Source organism: Linepithema humile, unplaced genomic scaffold (assembly GCF_040581485.1).
Source record: "Linepithema humile isolate Giens D197 unplaced genomic scaffold, Lhum_UNIL_v1.0 unplaced_1, whole genome shotgun sequence".
Classification (NCBI taxonomy): Eukaryota; Metazoa; Arthropoda; class Insecta; order Hymenoptera; family Formicidae; genus Linepithema; species Linepithema humile.
In genome coordinates this window covers 853,135-876,010 of record NW_027124985.1, presented here as the reverse complement: position 1 = coordinate 876,010, position 22,876 = coordinate 853,135, and the positions used below count along the sequence as shown (strand labels likewise).

Sequence of the window (22,876 nt, the reverse complement as noted above, 5' to 3'; positions counted from 1 at the left end):
ATAAGCATAAGACAGCGGTAACAACTCCATTTGGGCTGTTCGAGTTCAATCGAATGCCATTTGGCTTGCGCAACGCCGCGCAAGCGTTTCAACGATTCATCGATACAGCGTTACGTGGTTTGGAATATTGCCACGCATACATAGACGACGTTTTGGTAGCATCCAAGGACGAAAGAGAGCACAAGCAGCACCTGGAAGAGATATTCAGACGCTTGAAGAAATTCGGCTTATCGATCAACGTAGCAAAGTGCAATTTCGCGGAAGAAGATATTGAATACCTAGGGTACAAAGTAACCAAAGACGGCATACAACCTCTGGAGAGGAGAGTGACCGCAATTACTGAATACAAAAAACCGACCAATACTGCCGAGTTACGAAGATACTTGGGCATGATAAACTATTACCATAGGTTCATTAAAAATGCAGCGGAAGTTCTAGCGCCGCTCAACCGATACCTGATTGGTAAGAAGAAAAGAGACAAACAGGCCATCGACTGGTCAGCAGAGACGGAAGAGGCCTTCCATGAGAGTAAAAAGCGATTGGCAGAGGCGACACTACTGGCACACCCTTTCGAGAACGCTAAGCTAGCAATTAAAACGGACGCTTCCAGCAAGGCGATGGGAGCGGTTCTCGAACAACTTCAAGGCGAAACGTGGAGACCGTTAGGTTTCTTCTCCAAGAAATTGTCCGAAACGCAGCAAAAGTACAGCACGTACGATCGTGAACTTCTAGCCATATATTCATCATTGAAATTTTTCAGACACATGTTAGAAGGACGCGAGGTGACAATCATAACGGATCACAAACCGTTACAATACGCATTCCAGAAACCGTTAGACAAGGCATCCGAGAGACAGAGGAGGCAGCTGAGCTTCATTAGCGAGATCACCACGAAGATTGTGTACATCGCTGGGAAGGAGAACACGGTAGCAGATACGTTGTCACGCGTAGAAGCCATTGACATGCCGACAGTAGTGACAACGGACGAATTATACGAGGAACAACGAAAGGATGAAGAGCTAAAGACGCTACTCGAGTCTAACACAGCGCTCACCTTGAAGAAACTTCGTTTGGACGATGGAGACAAGACCATCTACTGCAACGTCACAGACGAAATTAGAATATACGTCCCGACATCGTTACGGAGAAGGATATTCGACGTCACGCACAGAGCTTCACACCCGAGCGGCCGTACCACGAGGAGGATGATCGCGCAGAAATTCGTGTGGCCTAGCATGAGGAAGGACATCGCACGATGGGCAAAGACATGCCTAGCCTGCCAGAGAGCTAAGATCCACAGGCATAATGTACGTAACCCTGAGTATATACCGATACTTAATGATCGATTCTCGCATATACATGTAGATATAGTGGGACCCCTTCCTCCTTCAAGAGGGTTCCGATACTGCTTAACCATGATTGATAGAACTACAAGATGGCCGGAAGCAACGCCAATCGCAGATTGTACAGCGGATACAGTGGTCGACGCGTTCTTTAATACATGGATCTCGCGATATGGATCACCAACAACAATCACCACCGACAGAGGAGCGCAGTTTGAGTCAGCGCTATTCGACGCCCTAGTCAAATTAATTGGAAGCAGGAGGATTAGAACCACAGCCTACCATCCGCAATCGAATGGGATGATCGAGAGATGGCACCGTTCACTTAAATCAGCGATAAAGTGCCATGAGACGCAGAATTGGGTAGATACCCTACCAATGGTTCTATTGGGCCTTCGTACCAGCTATAAGGAGGACATCCAAACCTCAGCGGCGGAGCTAGTTTATGGCAGCACTCTAAAACTGCCCGGAGAATACTTCACCTACGAAGATCCGATCGGATACCCGCAAATCTTCGTGGAAAAATTGAGGGAGCGGATACGCCAAGTACGAAAACCGACGAGAGCTCATCACGCCAAGATCAAGACATTTATCCACAAGGACCTGGAGGACGCCACGCACGTGTTCGTTCGGGTGGACCACCCCAGAGGACCCTTGGAGTTGCCCTACGAAGGGCCATTTCGCATAATCGAAAGAACCTCTGATTTCCTTTACAGAATCAACTATAAAGGACGACCGGAGGAAATAAACACCGATAGGCTGAAACCAGCTTTCACCGAGAGTGAGAGAGAAGAACTACCACCCCCAGAGGGCGGAGATCATCAGCAGCCAGGGACATCGGACGCATCACCCAGCCAAAGAGAGGGACGATCCGAGCGGAGAATCCAATTCGCGACTCGAACTGCGAGTCACTAGAGGGGGAGTACTGTGGCGGCCCACTTGTCCAATTCCCTAGACGGGGAAATACGCAGATGGCGACAGCGGTCGACATTGCATGGAGACTCTTCTATAGCATACTTGTTCAAAGTCTCAGCCAACGAGAACACACATTCCCAAAGATTCCCAAAAAAAGTATAGTTAGTTTCCGATCCCAGTAATTTTAAGTTCCATTATTATAGTTCCTCTCGTTTTCTGTGATCATAAGTTAGTCGCGGCTAGATTTTGTATTTTTGCAATAAACTTATTGTTAGAGTTAATAAAGTGACCGGAATTATTGCTGTCCTAATCTTCGGCGTTACAAATCGCGCCCCAGAGTAACACGAGACTCGAAGGGCGTATCGGCGAGAACGCGCACGTGGCCTGAACGCCATACTTATATTCAAGATCGTCTTAAGGTGCAATTTCACGTAGCGTCAAAAAGCTAGCGGCTATCCCCACTCTGTGATACATTTCCTCTCAATAGTAAGTTGCCGATAAAACGCCAGCCGCTAAACGCCCGCTACTTTTTCATGGAGCGAAAAATCGCTAGTCGCTGTGGATTTATATTTTCTGTATTTTTTAAATTTTTTCTATAGATTTAAATTCGTGTATGAAACTGACAATTAGGATGCGTGTCAAAGTGCGTTTAAACTGTCCGAACAGTATTTTATCGACAACATTACAAAATACATTGCCATCAGTAATAGCTAAAGAGATTAAGAAACGACGAATACTGGTGTTGTGTGCATTTATGCGAAAATTGCAAAAAAATGAAAAGAGACCGTACAGGAAGAAGCAATACTGGGTAGCACCATATCTAAAGGATCGTCCAGAGCACAGTTTTTATTATGTGTCAATTCCTAAACTGACCATAGAGAATGGAGTACGATTCCACAATTATTTCCGAATGTCCGCAACACAATTTGAGGAATTGTTATCTATTGTTGGACCGCTATTGATAAAAGAAAATGTTATTCGAGAGCCCATACAACCGAAAGAACGTTTGATGATAACATTAAGGTTTGTAAATGTTAAAATTACTGCAAATTTTATACAAGAAACTTGTTCACTGCTTTGATATTGTTTAAATATTATATATCTTTGTATCTTTGCAATGTTCTAGGTATCTTGCTTCTGGCGATTCAATGACGTCAATGTCATACCAGTATCTAGTTGGGGTAACAACAGTTTGTAATATTATTCGAGAGACATGCGAAGCAATTTGGAGCAATTTGTGTCCTTTGGTTTTATTATCAGTATTGTCGGAAGGAGACTGGCTCGAAATTGCAAATGATTTTGAAGAATTGTCCAATTTCATTCACTGCATTGGTGCTATCGATGGAAAACATGTAACAATTCAAGTATGTGTTCAGTAGTATTAATAGTCTGACACACTGTACCGTACCAGTTATCGATAAATTATTATATTTTCAGTCTTAAAAATAATGAATGGCTAATTTTGTTCCAGTGTCCCAACAATGCTGGTTCAACGTACTACAACTACAAGCATGCTCATAGTGTAGTATTAATGGCCATTTGTGATGCACGCTATATATTTCGTTTTGTTGACATCGGGGCGTACGGACGACGAAGCGATGGAGGTATTTTCGGCGACAGTGCTATCGGCAAGAACTTCAATGCAAACCGCATGAATGTACCGAAACCATCAGCTGTTGCAGGAGGACGAATTTTGCCATACTGTCTCGTGGGAGACGAAGCATTCCCTTTAAAATCATATTTGCTTCGTCCTTATCCAGGCAAGAACGGACTGACATCGGAGCAAGATATTTTTAACTATCGGTTAAGCCGTGCGAGAAGGTTTATCGAAAATACTTTTGGTATTTTAGCCAGCCAGTGGCGGCTATATCGCAAACCAATTATTGCTTTCCCAGAGAATGCTAAATTGATGGTGCAGGCGACGGTTTGTCTGCATAATTGGATCCGCAAAGACGACATTGATAAAAATGCATATGTTTCTGCGGGTATGGTGGATGAAATTCATGCCAATGATCCAAATAGTTTCACATCAGGTTCTTGGCGAAGAATCTTTGAAGATGGTTGTGCTTTTCGAGATATTGGTCATTGTGGCTCGAATACCAGTGCGCGAAACTGTATTCAGATGCGCGATGAATTTTGCGATTACTTTTGTAGTGAAGGAGAGGTACCTTGGCAGAATAACCGACATAAATAAAGAAGTATTATTATAAACATGTATTGAGTTATTTTTTTGTAGTTAGTATATTATATATAAATAAATTACAAAAATATATAACATATATAAATTATCATTTAATATATTATCACAAATTATCACAAACAGTAGAAAAATTACATAAAAAAGTTATATTCTAAATCTTTATTTACAACTTAAATCTAGTTTTGTCTCTGACGTTCTTCACGCAGCACCTCGAGTATTCGCATCATCGCCTTGTCCCGTGCATCTTCGCTCAGGGCATCGAGCTTGTGAGCAACCGTGGTGCAGAATCCAGCAGACGGACTCTGGGCATTCTGCTGTATATCAATATTTATGGGCTCCTGTATCAACTCCCGTATTTCATTTATAAAATTATCCTCTTTATTCCTTTTTCGACGACCTGAAAGAATAAAGACATTTAGTTTTATGGTACCGTGTTATTCATTCTGATAGTAAAGGGTGTCTACAAGGAGCTTAGTCTTAGTCATAAAGCCACTCATTGTAGATGATCCATAAATGTAAATAATGAATCCAAAAATCTTACGTGATGTATGTGACACACTACTCATACTATCATCCACGCTATCACAATCAGCATCAGCTGAAGTGTCTTCATATGCGACAGAGATGTTTGACGTCGTTCTGAAATGACAAGAAATATTTTTCATTAATTCATGTATATGTAGGTACATTATTTTTATTATATTTATTTTTATTATGCACAGTTCATACATACTCATTCTGTCGAAGTCGAAGTGAACCCACTTCGACATCTTCTTAGCTGCTGAGCCACTTGGCAACTCCGCACTTTTTCGATGCCTTCTGAATGTATCTGAGAGGGACTTCCACTTCCTTTTGGCTTCAACTAGAGTAACCACATCTGCGAAACAAGAATGCACAATGAGTCGTAATAAACCTTATTACACATAGATACGTTATTTTAAAAAAATTTTACCTTTCATAACTGCAACTACATCCATCCACAACTTCTCTTTGTTCCGAACACCTCTTTCTACAATTGGAAGCTTGAAATTCCAAAGAGGCGGTCGTCTTCGAATCGCCTCAATGAGACGTTCTTCTATAAATATCTTCCGTAAATTTTCATTCTCCGGAAGATTTTCTATGTTAAATTCTTCCTCATTCGGAATTCCTGTCTCCTGAATATTCTCTTCTGCACATTCTGGCATCTCCAAAACATTTTGTTCAATGCCGTCCACAAGGCTTCTACGCAGAATAGTTCCGTCCTCTGCACATACAAAAACTAACAGTACTAGCACACGTATTAAACTTTTAACAATAGTATGCATTTTATCATAAAGTACTTACCACACTGTGGATAAAAATAATGCTGCTCGTCCAGATAATAATGTGTAAAAGATTCCATGCACGGGTGGCTCTGCATTTCATCGGCCTTGCAAATCATCTCGCACAGCCCACACGTATAAACAATTTCCATTTCCTATAAAGCAAAATACAATATTAATTCCATGCTTTGCAATTCCAAGGACGATGTATCAGTTCAAACATTAAATAGAGGCTAAATAGAGGTTATGTACAAAGATATGTTACTGCAAATCCTTTCAGGCATTAGGCCAATATACAATCTATTAAATAATTAATATTAATAACACATTATACACAAACCTCGTTCCAATGTTCACTGTCGTTGTCGTTGAAACTCATTTTTTGTTGATACAACTGATACAACATTCAAACCAATTCAAACACGTCTATTTTTCGCTCGAGTTGGGCCTTTCCGAACTTCAAGCGGCAAAACGACGCATCGACCAAAAGCGCCAGAGTGGGGAGAGCCGCTAGCGTTTTGACGCTACGTGAAATTGCACCTTTAAGCACAAACTTATATTCGCTCTCTTCGTCAGACACAATCTATGTGTGACGAAGAGAGCGAATATAAGTCCGTGCTTAAGACAATTTTCAATATAAGAACGGACTATGAATACCGCCCATTGCATAATTAATATACGTATTCGATGCTTCATATGTGATACTCCTGCCAGATCTTTTGTTAAAGGTAATAAGCTACATAGAAAATATATTTATTTATTGTTAGACAGTAAAATAGAATAAAAATATTTATTAGTATTTATTTACAAGTACTGTTAATTTTAATGGTTATAGTTCGTGTTTAAAATGTACGATTACGGGTGAATATTATTATAAAGAACATCGAATTAGTTTTCCATGCATAGATATGCCTAGAAGAACTGATGCAACTTTCCGCAACAGAACCGATTCAGACCATCATAAAATGGATACACCTTCGGAAAAACTTCCAATTGACATGATTAAAAGTATTCCAGTATCCGATTCATTGCATTTATTAGACCTAGGTATAATAAAACGTTTATTAACTGGCTACGTGTATGGAACTTTAGGCTTGAAAACTAAGTGGTCTGCAAATGTAATTAAATTAGTGTCTGATTTTCTCCTTCGATGTAGAATGCCAAATGAAATTCATCGAGCTGTTAGAGCACTTGATTGTTTAAAATTTTAGAAAGGGACAGAGTATCGAACCTTTGGTTTGTACCTAGAGCCCATTATATTGAAAAATTATCTATCCGAGGAAATATACCAACATTTTATGTTATTTTTTTGTGGTATTGTAATCTGTTATAGCAGATCATACTCAAACTATTTACATGTAGCAGACAAGTTATTTAAAACCTTTATACAACATTACATTAAAATTTATGGTATTAATTCTATTAGCAGTAACATACATAATCTTTGCCATTTAGTTGATAAAGTAAAAAATTTCGGCGATTTATCTACCTTCAACACATATCCATTTGAAAATTGTTTACAGAAAATAAAAAAGTTATTTCGGACAGGAAACAAGCCATTGCCGCAAGTAGCTCGACAAATTTTTGAAATTATTAATTTAAAACAAGCTCAAAATTATAATAATAAAAAATTTCCTATTTTAAAGAATAAAAATTCTGGCAACAATTGTGGTCAAAGTAAATATTAATATTTTTTTAACAAAGTCGAATTAATGGACGGATTAACACTAACAAATGAAAACAGAAACAAATGGTTTTTAACAAAAAAAAAAAAAAATGAAATTATTGGTATGAAAGACGCGACGATCTTTGAAAATAAAATTGATATATTTGGTTCATGTTTGAAAAAAGTAGGTAATTTTTTTGAAACGCCAATTGCATCATCTTATTTAAATATATTTTGTACAAACCGCAAAGAATATTTGCCTAAATGGTATTGTTAGCGACTGAAGCGCTAGTAGTAGTAGTGAAGACAATATGGCGATAACGGAAATGAAGCAAGAAATAAACGAGTTGGATTTTTGTGCAAATTTGTGTGTACTTAATTCTCCAACATAAAATTTTGGCGCCCAACAAGAAGCATAAACTCACGAGAGAGTGATAAGTGGAAAAGGTAGATTGAGGACCGCGAGGAGAGTGTTAACAACGAAACAAACACGCCGTAATGCCACGAGGTTAGAAAAAATGGCGAGTAGCAACGAGTGCCGGCGTCGTTTGTGCAAGTGAACTCGAAAGATACGAGACGAAAACAAGGGTGTAGTGCATAGGCTATGCCTATGAAACAGCAAAGAGATCCATCATCAAGAAGGATTTGAGCATTTCGTTGATGAATCTTGTCTACAAGAACAAGAATAACGTTCTTTGTCGCGCCAGGTCGCGCATCGCATCGTTATCATTGGACGCAAACGCGAGTGTCGCGCCGAATCGCGCATCGCATCGTTGTCATTGGTCGCAAACGCGGGTGTCGCGCATCGCAACATTGACATTGGCTTATGCACAAGAGTATTCGCGTCGAGTGCTTACATTTATTCCGTATCTTGCGCGTCAAGAATTTCAAAGAGTTGCTCGCGTCAGTTAGGTGCTTTATTGTAGTCATCAAAGGCCTAACCTCGATATCATTGAGACTTTCGCGGCGTTTGAGTGCTAAAAAGGGATCGATTGTCGGCATCAGCTGACAGTTAGGTATTCTAAGCATCATCTTATCAGTTGAAGTGATCTAATTAAAAAGCAAAATGGCAGATTTAAGAAGATTAAAGCAAAATAAAGCGACCATAAAGGGTCAAATGACTCGAATTAATAATACTATAAAAGAAGACACCTCGGCGTCCGAGGTCAGGGTGAAGTCAAAGAAGATCGAGAGTCTATGGCGTTTGAAGAGGTGCAAGAAAAAATTGATGAGATAAAGCTGAGAGAAACTGGAGAGGATGGAAGCGAAAATTTGATTTGCGCTGAACAAGAAGCAGAGAGGCAAATCTTTGAAAACATTTATTTCGAAACAGCGACGAAAATTCAAACTATTTTAGATTTAGCACAAATGGAAGCACAGGCCAATAACCAAGCAGAAGCTCAGGCTGCCATGGCCGCAGAGCAAGCGAAGCATCAAAACATGCGCGGAGACCAACAGGGACAAAACGACAGGCGTTTGGATGTCAGACTTCCGACATTAAAGCTTCCAAAGTTTAATGGCAATTACAACGAGTGGTTCCTATTCAAGGACGCATTTCAGTCAATAATTCATGACAGTACATCTCTTACAGCAATACAGAAATTCCAGTACTTGCGGAGTTTGTTAACCGGCGAGGTTGCAAGTTGTCGGAGGATTAGCAACGACTGCAGCGAACTACGAGAATGCATGGGGTCTGTTGGTACAAAATTATGAGAATAAGAAATTTCTTATTAATACGCATCTTAATCAATTGCTTGATTTTCCAGTTATATCGAGAGACCAGCAACCATGAAAAAGCTGATTGTTTACGTTAGAACGCATTTAAAGGCTTTGCAGACACTCGAGCTTCCTGTCGATCGATGGGACGAGCTATTAATATATTGGTTGAAAAATAAAATGGATTTCAACACCCAAAGAAATTGGGAAAAAGAAAGCAACAAGGAAAGAGAACGCCGACCAACATTGGAGGAGTTTTTGACATTTTTGAGTGAGCGTTGTCGAACGTTTGAAATGATTGACAAATCTAAAGGGAAACAAAAAGCGTCAAAGACTTTAGCACCGAAAAAATAAGAGAAAAAGATAGCTTTAGCATCTACGTCTCAAGAGAGTTGCATAATTTGCAGTAAGAATCATCAAATCTACAGATGTCCGGACTTTCAGCAGTTATCTGTTTCGGATAGAATAAAGGAAGTAAAAGCAAAAAAGGCATACATAAACTGCTTAAGCAAAGGTCACTTCGCAGCAGCTTGTAAGTCGTCAGCGTACAGGATGTGCCAGAAGAAGCACAACACGTTGTTACATTGGGAAAACAAAGAAGAGCCGGCAAATAATCAAAATTTAAAGGAGAGTCCATCATAGAAGTCGGTTGTCATGCACAACACTCAAGGTAACATCTCGGAAGATACAGAAAAATCATCCACAGAAATCAACCTCACAAGAAAACCCGCGTCGTGCGTGATATTGTCAACGGCTCGAGTCGCAGTTGAAGACAAGATGGAAATCAGCAAAGTTGCCGTGTGCTTTTAGATGCAGGCTCTCAATCAAATTTAATAACGCAAGAACTCGTCAACAGGCTGAAGTTAAAGTGCAAAAAACAAAGCGAAATCATAAGCGGAATAAATAAATAAATCGAAACCGAATATCGGGAGGACAGTAGAAATAAAGATCAAGTCAATGCGCACAGACTACGAGACAACAATCGAATGTCTTGTGCTGCCAACTATAACAGAAAGACTTCCGCAAGTCAAAATTAACACAAGGTTGTTTTGCTTGCCGGAGAAATGGCGTCTGGCAGATCCAGACTTTCACGTGCCCGGTAAGGTAGAGATATTTTTGGGCGCAGGACTCTTTTGCAGCTGATATGCAGGGATTTAATTTAGCAAGCAAAAAGAATACCTAGGTTGCAGAATACGTCACTAGGATGGATTGTAGGAGGGAAGCTCATCGACGCGAGGTCTGAGCCTCCCAACAACTTCTGCGGTCTTATAACAAATGCAGCGCTTCAAGCTCAACTCGAACGTTTTTGGAATCAAGAAGAAACGCGCGAGAAACGATGTCTTACAAAAGAGGAAGCTGAATGTGAACGGCAGTTTATCGAAACAGTTGAAAGAGACAATACCGGCAGATTTATCGTAGCGCTGCCAAAGAAACCTGAAGTCGAGCTAGGCGAGTCAAAGGAGCTTGTTCGTTTTAGCTGCACTGGGGCAGCTCTGGGTCTGCTCTAAACAAGATAATACAGGACAAACTATTTATCTGTCCTGTATTATCCTGTGTAGAGCAGACCCAGAGCAGCCCCAGTGTAGCTAAAACGAACAAGCCCAAAGAATCAAGCAATGAGAAGATTGTATACACTAGAGAGACGCTTCAAAATGGATCCAGACATGAAGAATGCATATATTCAGTTTATGAAGGAATATGAAAAGCAACAGCACATGTCGCTTGTCTCACCATACTCAGAAAAGAGACCTGAACAATCGTACGTGCTTCCGCATCAACCAGTGATTCGGCCAGATAATATGACGACAAGATTGCGTGTCGTTTTCGACGTTTCGGCCAGAACGACTATCGGGACGGCTTTAAACGATAAGTTGATGGCGGGACCGAATCTCCAGAACGATTTATTTGATATAATCTTACGCTTTCAAGCGCATCGCTTTGTTATAACAGCGGATATAGCCGCTATGTTTCGACAAATACTTGTACAAGAAGCTGATAGGGATCTTCAAAGGATTCTTTGGAGACAAGATCAATCGCAACCTATTCATACTTACCGACTGAACACTGTAACATACGGTACTGCACCAGCACCCTACTTGGCCATAAAATGTCTAAGACAACTGGCGGCCGAAGACAAGGAGTTTCCATAAGCAGCAACGGTCTTAAGAGAAGATTTCTATATAGATGACGATTTAACAGGCGCTAACACAGTGATGGCAACCAAGACTTTGCAACAGCAACTGTCTCAATTACTTCAAAAGGGACAGTTTCAGCTGAGAAAATGGCGTTCAAACAATCAAGAGACACGGTAGTGTCTCGCGCCAAGTTCACGCGCAGCGCAAGACCGACCGTGTATCTTTACGCGAGCCCGAAAGTTGAGACGAGCCGAGATTATCGGATCTCAATAACGGCTGGGCCGATTGAGTTGTTGTTAGGCTCAATCGATAGCGCATACCCAAATTACATAAGAAAAGTATGCTTGTTTTTACTGTAGGTGCTGTAGAAAAAAAGTTATAATAGTCCAAAGTCGAAATGTCTAAAATAGTACGATAAAAATGTCCAGCTAAAATGTCCATGTTCCGATTTCTGACGTTAGGTGCGCTGATGGCGCTGAGAAGCCGCGCGGCGCGCGCTTACGTTGGCATTTGCATTTATTTATCAAGAGACACGGTAGTGTCTCGCGCCAAGTTCACGCGCAGCGCAAGACCGACCGTGTATCTTTACGCGAGCACATGAGCTGATAGGAGTCGAGATTTTCATATCTCAATAATGCGTGGACCGATCGAATTTATAATAGGCTCAATCGATAGAGCACATGCGATTTACATAATAAAAGTATCTTTACTTTTTTTGTACATGCTTTCTAAAAAACTATATTAATTGCCAAAGTTTGCCAAAGTTTGCCAAAGTCGAAATATGCCGAAATCTATGTAAGTCTTGGTCGTCGTCGTCTGTTCGTCATCCTTCTCTAATATATAAGTTTTTCCTTTGTCAACTAGAAGCATCAAAATGCGACATGGTTGTCCTTTTCTACATCCCGTGAAATGTCAATTCCCGCATAAGAGCGTCTTTTTTCTTTCCTTTCTTTTTCTAAAAGATGTCTGTCCTTTTTCAACATGGCGGCGCTCAGACCTGTCAGCTCGCAGCTTTGATGACACTAATCACATTGATATAATTAATATCGGTCGTAAAATGTATATGTAACGTGTTGTGGAGACGAATAGAGATAGTGTATATCAAAATAATAGTATTCTTTATAAAAAAAATTTTTCTCGTCTTGAAGTGCAGAAGTGTAGCAACACACATGCTGACAACACTCTTAAAGGGAACGTTCACAAGTGTCTCCTCCCGATTTGATTCTCCTTGAAATATGTTGTAAAACATACAATTTGAGAAGACACGTATTTTTTTATAGCGGCCCTAACTCAAATTTAAAGGGTGAAACACCCTTTTGAAAAAAACGAGTTTTTTCTTTGTGTGTAACTATCGCCAAAACCGTAGGAGATATAAAAAAATGTTTCAAGTAGAAGTTGTATGGCTTGTAATGGGCTTTATAACTGTGTAGTTGGATTTTCAAAAATGTAATTTTTTTTAATTTACTCTTACCCCTTGGTATTATTTTTTCGAATTTCAAAATTTTTGTAATGACAAAAGTTGTAGCATTTTTTACGCTAAATTCAACCATATATGATTTTATTATGTTCCGAAATCGCATCTTTCAAAAATAAGTCATCAGTATCATATTATATGCGTCGCGCTGCATGACGCATTGTTTATACCGCACTTGTGTTGCGCAATAGTCGTTAAATAAATATAAAAATGACATGTTATCATATATTTAAGGAAGAAAAGTTAACTAAAATTGTTGCTAAAGCATCCCTTCCACATTACACTCTTATAGATAATCGCTGCATTTCGTATGCAGCGCGTTGTCATATACAAGTTAGCTATCAGCGCATATTACACTTTGAAGTTTTGCTTGCAGTGACCACGGGAAAATAATTTATGAAACGAAAACAGTGAATGAATCAATCTATTCAACATATATCCACCCTGACTCTACTCTCTTGGCCCGACTTGACTGACAATGAATAAAATTCTGTACATACTCTTTTTCAATAATTTTTATATACTGCGATATATTCTACATACTATTACATTCTATTAAATTATTACGATTTTTTTAAACTATGGTATATAAAATCTTGAAATATAAAATGTATATTATAAGTATAATTATAATATATTGATACAATAAATAAGCTTTTATATATATATAAGCTTATTTATATATATTATAATTATACTTATAATATACATTTTATATACCATAGTTTAAAAAAATCGTAGTAATTTAGTGGAATGTAATAGCATGTAGAATCACAGTATATTAAAATTATTGAAAAAGAGTAAACTGTACAGAATTTTATATTTTATTTCATTCTCAGTCAAGTCGGGCCAAGAAGGTAGAGTCAGGGTAGATATATGTTGAATAGATTGATTCATTCACTGTTTTTGTTTCATAAATTATTTTCCCGTGGTCACTGCAAGCAAAACTTCAAAGTGTAATATGCGCTGATAGCTAACTTGCATATAACAACGCGCTGCGCACGAAATGCAGCGATTATCTATAAGAGTGTAATGTGAAAGAGATGCTTTAGCAACAATTTTAGTTAACTTTTCTTTCTCAAATATATAATAACATGTCATTTTTATATTTGTTTTGCGACTATGCACAACACAAGTGCGGTATAAACGGTCATGCAGCGCGACGCATATAATGTGATACTGATGACTCATTTTTGAAAGATGTGATTTCGAAACATAATAAAATCATATATGGTTGAATTCAGCGTAAAAAAGGCTACAACTTTTGTCATTACAAAAATTTTGAAATTTGAAAAAATAATAACAAGGGGTGGGGGTAAATTAAAAAAAATTTCATTTTTTGAAAATTTAACTACACAGTTATAAAGTCCATTACAAGCCATACAACTTCTATTTGAAATATTTTTTTATCTCCTACGGTTTTGGCGATAGTTACACACAAAGAAAAAAATCGTTTTTTTTTCAAAGGAGTGTTTGATCCCTTAAATTTGAGTTAGGGCCGCTATAAAAAAATACGTGTCTCCTCAAATTGTATGTTTTACAACATATTTCAAGGAAAATCAAATCGGGGGAGGGGACACTTGTGAACGTTCCCTTGTTAGTATTCTGTAGTTAGTGGACAGAAAGTGTACTTTGTGCACATTGGTGGAATCGGCAGGTATGTAATGTTTATAGAGAAGAAATGTCTAACACTTGGATTGAAGCTGACGATACGCTAATTAAAAAAAGACAATGGCCTAGAGGTGCTAAAGATGTTTTTGTCATTCTTACAGAAATTTGATCAAAAGTAATCTGTTTTTATATATGAAAAAACGCAATAACTTAGAAATACAAATGGTTTTTTATACCCTTTTTATGATCACTAATAATTTTCTTATAAAACATGTTGTAAAATATAAAAAAAAATTATTAGGTTTGTATAAATTAAGATTTCTATAATCAAAAAGAGGATTGTCGTATTGAAAATATGACGGGAGTGATGGTGGGATATTATTACCATTATTTTTACTAAAAAAAAGAATCATATTTATTAAAATTATTTTTACTAAAAAAAAGAAATGATATCTCACAAAAAAACCTTTTTTTTAAAAAAAGGTAAAAAAGGGCGCCAAGTACACGCCTTGTTATATTAAAAAAAAGTTTTCCTCATAAAAAAACCTTTCCAAAAAATTGTTTTTTTTTAAAAAGTTTTCCTCATAAAAAACCTTTTCAAAGAACTGTACTTTCAAAAATATATTATATTAAAAAAAAGTTTTTCTCACAAAAAACCTTTCCAAAAAAAGTTGTATATATCATAAAAAACTTTTCAAAAAGATTGTATTTCCAAAAATATATTATAAAAAAATCTTTTTAAAAAAATTATATATATTTATTATAAAAAACCTTTCCAAAAAAATTGTACTTTTAAAAAAAGTTGTATATATTAAATAAAAATTTGCTACATATTCTGTCTATAAAAGAGGTGATATCAGAAAATGACGCCAAGTTTAAATAAAGAACCTTTCAAAAAAAGTTGCATGTATATCTAATTATTTATTTAAAAATGATATTTATGTTTATATCTAGTTAATTCTTCTTAAGTATACTTTTTAAAATAATTGCATTTGTATCTAGTTATTTTTTTTATATCTGTATCTAGTTAAATAAAAAAATTTTTCAAATTTAATCAAAATAAAAAAATATTACAAAATTTCGCAAAAAACTTGGCGCTGCTATAAAATAGCCTTCATTGCTCTATAATATTTTAAGATGTATAATAATATTTTAAGGCTATTTTATAGCAGCGCCAAGTTTTTTGCGAAATTTTGTAATATTTTTTTATTTTGATTAAATTTGAAAAATTTTTTTATTTAACTAGATACAGATATAAAAAAAATAACTAGATACAAATGCAATTATTTTAAAAAGTATACTTAAAAAGAATTAACTAGATATAAACATAAATATCATTTTTAAATAAATAATTAGATATACATGCAACTTTTTTTGAAAGGTTCTTTATTTAAACTTGGCGTCATTTTCTGATATCACCTCTTTTATAGACAGAATATGTAGCAAATTTTTATTTAATATATACAACTTTTTTTAAAAGTACAATTTTTTTGGAAAGGTTTTTTATAATAAATATATATAATTTTTTTAAAAAGATTTTTTTATAATATATTTTTGGAAATACAATCTTTTTGAAAAGTTTTTTATGATATATACAACTTTTTTTGGAAAGGTTTTTTGTGAGAAAAACTTTTTTTAATATAATATATTTTTGAAAGTACAGTTCTTTGAAAAGGTTTTTTATGAGGAAAACTTTTTAAAAAAAAACAATTTTTTGGAAAGGTTTTTTTATGAGGAAAACTTTTTTTTAATATAACAAGGCGTGTACTTGGCGCCCTTTTTTTACCTTTTTTAAAAAAAAGGTTTTTTTGTGAGATATCATTTCTTTTTTTTAGTAAAAATAATTTTAATAAATATGATTCTTTTTTTTAGTAAAAATAATGGTAATAATATCCCACCATCACTCCCGTCATATTTTCAATACGACAATCCTCTTTTTGATTATAGAAATCTTAATTTATACAAACCTAATAATTTTTTTTTATATTTTACAACATGTTTTATAAGAAAATTATTAGTGATCATAAAAAGGGTATAAAAAACCATTTGTATTTCTAAGTTATTGCGTTTTTTCATATATAAAAACAGATTACTTTTGATCAAATTTCTGTAAGAATGACAAAAACATCTTTAGCATCAGCAAATACTGGAGCGTCTATCGAACGCCAGTAATAATGACAGTCTGCTGAAAATAGTGTGACGTGACGCTTTTCGAGCGCCGTCACAAGGGCGATAGCCCGGCCGAGGGAGCAAAAGGTCTTGGAGTTGCTCCTCGCGTTGAGAGAGCAACCCGCAAGACTCCACCATTTTTGCGCGTTACTTTATATTTCGTTCCCATTTTGTATGTCTATTATCGTTTAAGTTGTAACGCGAGACCCCGTGCGGACGGCATTGCGTATTTTGTGCCTCAGGACGAAGATTCAGCATCGCCATAGAGACCGGACGCCGGGGGATCATCAACGGGTGTCACGAGTTAGTGACCCCGCAGCAGAAAAGGTCAGGTACCGCGATCCCGTCGCCTCCGCCATCCAAGCCCTATCGACTAACTCCGCTTTGGTTTTAGCCACAAACTCACAAAGAAACGCAGCAGCGGACCTCGCCCGGCTGCAGACGGCACCGAGGACTCCGAGGATGCTGCATCTGGAAGGACCGGAGTATGGCCCGGCCAGCCTAACCAGTCTCTTCCGGGAACATCGAATTATCAACGCGATCCGAACCGGATGATTTGAGGAAGCCACAGAAAGCGAGGGGAGGGGGGGGGGCGCCTTGGATGAACTGTGGACGGTTCTCAGGGGCCCCCTTTTCGGAAAATCGGCAGGATGCGCGAGAAGGCAACGCGGGATTAGAAGGACCAACTTGCAGACCCGAGAAGAGGCACTGTTCGGTGTGCCGTTAAAAAGTGAGGATGAGCTCCAGGACGCTTCCGACGCCGAAGACGCCGACTTGATGTAAGCCGCCTCTCGGGTAGCCGTAGAGTTCCGTCCGGTTATGGCTGGTAGCGTGAGTCTAAAACTCTGTATTCTGTGTCTCTCACACAACTAACCGCGATTTTGTTACCGTGAGCGCGTTTTTGGCGCGCTCAGTTACCGCATATCCAGCCGGCTCCGGATATCGCGTCAAAGTCTCTAACTTGCACGAATCAAGCACCGACAATCTCTCTCTCGCTACCGTTTCTGTTCCCGTTCCGTTTCGTTATCGGGTTACCGTACCGCCTTTCCGTTACCGCCTCTTTTTTTTTTATAATACAGGTACCGTTTTTCGCATTATCATAGTACTGGAAGTACCGTGATTGAATGTCCGCGGACGGATTTTGCTCGGGAACGTTCTCCGCGAGACCGCTGTTACCGCCACTTTAGCGTCTCTGCAAGAAACGAAACGAACCCGCGAAAATAGCCGCTCCGCGACATATCATTTCTGGCCGTTAGGCTATCGTCGTTCGAATCATATTTGTTTGGCCTTCATCGGTCGCATTGCGTTGTCGTGTTACGTGCTATCCGTTTCGCTGAATATCGTCGGATCAGTTGCAATATGTCGTGATCGCGTTTCCGAAATTTCATGTAGTTACCGAAATTTGCTCTTGTTACCGATTTTGTGGGCGAATTGCCTTACTGCCGCTGTATTAAACTATTTCTGTTGTATCGGCTTAGGCCGAACCATTTACTCATCTTTAACCCTTGTAACCAATCGTTGAAATATATTATTGTTAAATCTTAATTGCTGAGTTGTCCTTGTGTTCGCCTCTCACTCCAGATTTCTAACGCCGAATAAAAGAACTGCGCCCCTCTGCCAGATACTGAGCGGGGAGCGGCCGGATATATTAAAAGAATTATTGAAGTTACCGTTACCGTGGTGCGATTATACGCACCTGGCGTCCATTTCCGGATACCGATTTCGCGAGTTACCTTGCTTCCGACGTGCGTGGAGTACCGCAACTTACCGAATCGTGCAGTTATTGCCGATTTCGCGAGTTACCTTGCTCCCGACGTGCGTGGAGTACCGCGAGTTACCGAATCGAGCATCTGTTGCCGATACCGCGAGTGACCGAATCGAGCATTTATTGCCAATACCGCGAGTTACCGAGTCGTGCATTTATTGCCGATACCGCGAGTTACCGAGTCGTGCATTTCCTGCCGACACCGCGTAAGTTACCTAACTCCTGAAAACGTGGAATACCGCGGGCTACCGACTTTCATTGGGCGTGCTCCCTCGGATCTGGCGTGATTCCGAGGCTAGTTCACGTCGCAATAGATAAAGAAGGTGCAATGAAGATGTTAGGCCTGCTCTGGGACGCGAAGTCTGATGATCTACAGTACAAAGTGACGATCGAAAAATTTGCAAAAAATACAAAGCGTCTGGTGCTGTCCAAGATAGCCCAAATATTTGACCCACTAGGATTGTTGGGACTAGTGGTTATCGTAGCAAAATGTATCATGCAATCAATGTGGAAGTTAAAAACACGCTGGGACGAAGCTCTTCCGCCGGAATTGCAGGCTAAGTGGAACGAATATTACAGCTTGCTGCAGCAAATAAACGACGTAAGAATTCAGAGGAATATCAATCCTAATAACGAAGATTGCAAGTTTGATCTCTTCGGCTTTGGAGATGCATCAGAAAGGGCATATGGTGCTTGTCTCTATGCCGTTTCTCAAAGTGCCAAAGAAACAACGGAGTCGCATCTAATTTGTTCAAAGAGTAGAGTCGCACCTCTAAAAACGATCTCGTTACCAAGACACGAGCTCAACGCAGCGCTCTTTCTGGCCAAGTTGTGTGATACAACAAGAAACGCTTATGGTAACAAGATTCGGAACGTTCACCTTTGGAGTAATTTCACTGTAGTGCTCAGTTGGATTGCCAAGTCTCCAAAAGTCAGGAAAACTTATATGGCTAATAGGATCTCCAAAATCCAAAATCTATCGCATGACGTGACCTGGCGTCACGTCCCTTCCAAAGAGAATCCTGCGGATCTGCTTTCAAGAGGAATCATCGTGGAGACGTGGAGAAACGATCAGTTATGGTGGCACGGGCCTCAGTGGCTCGTAACTGGTCAATGGCCTCAGACACCAGCAATAGGTATCGATACGTCCGAAATGAAAACAATAACGTTGCTTACACAAAAGAGGCTAAATTATGACATACTGCAAAGATTTTCCGAGTACGAGAAACTTCAAAGAGTAATTGCTTACTGGTTGAGATTCAAGGCCAATGCCTTAGGTGCCAAAAAAAGAGGTTTCTTACAGTTGGAGGAGCTCGAGCATGCTGACACAAACATCGCGAAAATGGTACAGTGTGAAATCTTTTTATCTGAGTTGCAAGTTCTTGAGAAAGGACAGCAGGTACTCAAGGGAAGCAGACTGACGCCGTTAAGCCCCTTTCTGGATAAGGAAGGAGTGATAAGAGTAGGGAGGGCGGTTGTCAAAAGCAGAGGTGTCCGAGACTCAAAGACACCCGACAGTATTACCAGCTAAGCATCACATCACTACAACAATCATGAGGAAAGAGCATCTTCGACTTCATCACTGCGGACCAAAACAGTTGCTCTACTCAATACGGCAAAAGTATTGGCCGTTAAGGGGGGAGCCTCGTATGAATCGCTAAAACAAAGGTGATTTTTAGGAATTTTTTTTGAAGAAACAATGCAACGGATCTTTTTAAATTTTTTTGGTGTTTTATAACATATATAAAAAGTAAAAAAAAATTTTTTTTGTATAAAAATAATTGATTATAGAGCCACTATAAACAAATGTTGACGCAGCCTCGTCACTGGAGTTGTGAATTGGTGGAAATTGGAACTGGTTACAGAATTATTTACTGAGTCATTTTTAGCCGCTCTACGAAGGTTTGTCGCAAGAAGAGGTATCTGTTTGAAGATTGTTTCCGATAACGGTACCAATTTTGCTGGAGCAGCGAGAGAATTACCCCCATTAAGTTGGACCCCCCACTATCGCCAAATCAAGTCGCACCTATCAATTAATTTAGTGCTAATTATGTGCTAATTAGTTGCCGCAATCCGGATTTTGTTGCTCTTACCGTTTAGCAGGAATTCATGTTTAAAGTGGGGGAGGGGGGCAGCTTGACATTAAGCTGGCCCCCCCCATAACAAAAAAATATATAGAGTGCTCGAATCAAAAAATCATTTATACCAGAATTTGTTGCTATTTTGTTGCTCCAAGATAGCGTGAAAACATTTTGAAAAAATTATATTATTTACAGTAAATGCGTAGTGTCGTATAGTGGTGTGTACTGGTATATCTTAAATAATGCAATTTTTTCAAAATGTTTTCACGCTATCTTAGAGCAACAAAATAGCAACAAATTCTAGCATAAATAATTTCTTGATTCGAGCACTCTATATATTTTTTTTCGCTATGGGGGGGGCTAACTTAATATCAAGATAGCTCACTTAATACAAACATCAATTCTTGCTAAACGGTAAAAGCAACAAAATCCGGACTACAGCAACAAATTAGCACATAATTAGCACTAAATTAATAATAATAAATTAATTAAAAGATGCGACTTCACTTGAGAATGATTACGTTGCACCATGTCATGTACATGATCTAAGTAAAATTGACTAAAAGAAATTTGTTGCTCGTATGATTTCGGTACCAAATTAATCTACAGACTCTGTACTATCGAAATATATAAGAAATTGAATTTGTTGCTCGTATGTTTTTGGTGTCAAATTAATCTACAGACTTTGTACTATCGAAATATATAAGAAATTGAATTTGTTGCTCGTTTTAAAGTATCGAGAAGCGACACTTTGTCGTCGCGGACCGGTACGGCGCGGATTAAAAACGTTTATAATTAGTTGAAATAATTTGTTGCTCGTATGTTTCTGGTGTTAAATTAATCTACAGACTCTGTACTATCGAAATATATGAGAAATTGAATTTGTTGCTCGTTTTAAAGTATCGAGAAGCGACACTTTGCCGTCGCGAACCGGTACGGCGCGGATTAAAAACGTTATAATTAGTTGAAATAATTTGTTGCTCGTATGTTTCTGGTATCAAATTAATCTACGAACAATATACTATTCAGAAAAATAGGAAACTGAATTTGTTGCTCGTTTTAAAGTATCGAGAAGCGACACTTTGTCGTCGCGGACTGATACGGCGTGGATTAAAAACGTTATAATTAATTGAAAAAATTTGTTGCTTGTATGAGTTTGGTATTAACATAATCTACAGATTTTGTGCTATCGAAATATATCGGAAATTGAATTAATGCTTGTTTGAGAATTATTTCTCGTGTGGATGTGTATTTTAATTATTTTTAACTATATTTTCAATTATGTGCGTGCGGGCGTGCGCGTGTGTGTGTATATATGCGCGCGCGCGTTTTGTAGGGAACCGCCGTTTCGATTTCTTACTAATGTTTTTATTAATTTACCGCACCAAGTATGACATGTGTAGAGCGGCGTCTTTTCAGTAGCAAAATTGTCCTTTAGAGGAACGCGGTCTCTTTGTCGGCTACTATTTACTGATGTAAGATTAAATATATATTTATTAACAAGTGTAGAGAGTATAGTAAAGTGTCAATCACAGTGAAAGATTTGTCACGCGATCTTTCCATCCTTTCCAGAAGGTTCGCTCGGGACTCTCTAACTCGTTTCCTTACGCGTTTTTATATCCTACGAAGAGTAGGATAAGTAAATATTGTTTTTTTATCGCGGGTTGCCGAAAGAGTCGGCTACTTCGTACGCACTTATAATCGTTTGACGCCGCGGTCAAAGACAAAAGAAAAAAAAGAAACATCAATCGTTGCCGCGGGTCAATAGATCCCACACTTATTTCTTCACGTTTTTATGAATTCCTTAGGGTAATGCGTCCGATATAGTCGCTACACTGCGTAATACTAATCGCTACGCAATGTTCACGAATCAGTTATCTCGCGACTACGGACGTGGAAACATCTAATTTTTATTCGTGTTTTCATCATAAGTTTGTTACGCGCGATTTGTGATTTTTAGTGATTTAGGATTATTTATTGTTTATTTATAACAATATTGTTATATTGTTTATTGACATTTTACAATCATTAAAATTGTGACAATGTCTGCACGTGGAAGACCAGCAGTGACGAATAAGGATGTCTTAATCGACGTTATTATGAAATATAAGGATCAAATTGTGGAAGATAATCAAAAGATTGTTTCGAAACATAACGCAATTTGGATAACAATATCAAAGGAATTAGAAAATCGCTTGACACCAAATTCGTTATATACATTTGTTACGTGTAATAGATACAAAATTAGAAAAAAATTAATTGAGCAGCTCCCTGTCTCTCTGTCTCAGCAAATGGACGATGTTGTGTATCAACAAATTTCAGATGTAACAAGTGTTGGTTCTAATACAGTAGGCGAATCTACATTTAATGAGTCTGATGCACTTTTAAATAATGAAGGCATATCATTTTTTACTGTTACGATGGCAAAAACGGATTTCAATTCCATGATTATTTCTAAAACGTATAGACGAAAAGATAAAGGTCGACCTCCTTCTTCGCG

At 38.3% G+C, this 22,876-nt stretch overlaps 5 protein-coding genes across 5 annotated transcripts; 4 read left to right on the top strand and 1 right to left on the bottom strand.

The window, feature by feature from the left end:
• Window positions 1-2,871: 2,871 nt before the first annotated feature.
• On the top strand, window positions 2,872-4,704 carry LOC137001818 (putative nuclease HARBI1). The gene is made up of 3 exons (XM_067360993.1): window positions 2,872-3,281; window positions 3,385-3,622; window positions 3,730-4,704. The coding sequence occupies exons 1-3, from the start codon at window positions 2,872-2,874 to the stop codon at window positions 4,450-4,452; spliced, it is 1,371 nt and encodes a 456-aa protein (XP_067217094.1). The 3' UTR covers window positions 4,453-4,704.
• A 520-nt stretch (window positions 4,705-5,224) lies between these two features.
• LOC137001824 (uncharacterized) lies at window positions 5,225-7,888 on the bottom strand. Its single transcript, XM_067360999.1, has 3 exons — window positions 6,100-7,888; window positions 5,782-5,914; window positions 5,225-5,701 (listed from the first exon to the last, which is right to left on the bottom strand). The coding sequence occupies exons 1-3, from the start codon at window positions 6,163-6,165 to the stop codon at window positions 5,391-5,393; spliced, it is 510 nt and encodes a 169-aa protein (XP_067217100.1). The 5' UTR covers window positions 6,166-7,888; the 3' UTR covers window positions 5,225-5,390.
• Window positions 7,889-8,491: 603 nt separating this feature from the next.
• LOC137001832 (uncharacterized) lies at window positions 8,492-10,649 on the top strand. The gene is made up of 4 exons (XM_067361009.1): window positions 8,492-8,627; window positions 8,783-9,116; window positions 9,192-9,412; window positions 10,345-10,649. Exons 1-4 carry the CDS (start codon window positions 8,492-8,494, stop codon window positions 10,647-10,649), a joined length of 996 nt encoding a protein of 331 aa, XP_067217110.1.
• A 144-nt stretch (window positions 10,650-10,793) lies between these two features.
• On the top strand, window positions 10,794-11,291 carry LOC137001831 (uncharacterized). Its single transcript, XM_067361008.1, has one exon. It carries the CDS (start codon window positions 10,794-10,796, stop codon window positions 11,289-11,291), a length of 498 nt encoding a protein of 165 aa, XP_067217109.1.
• Window positions 11,292-18,623: 7,332 nt separating this feature from the next.
• Window positions 18,624-19,826, top strand: LOC137001830 (uncharacterized). The gene has a single exon (XM_067361007.1). The coding sequence runs from the start codon at window positions 18,624-18,626 to the stop codon at window positions 19,824-19,826; it is 1,203 nt and encodes a 400-aa protein (XP_067217108.1).
• The last annotated feature ends 3,050 nt before the right edge of the window (window positions 19,827-22,876 follow it).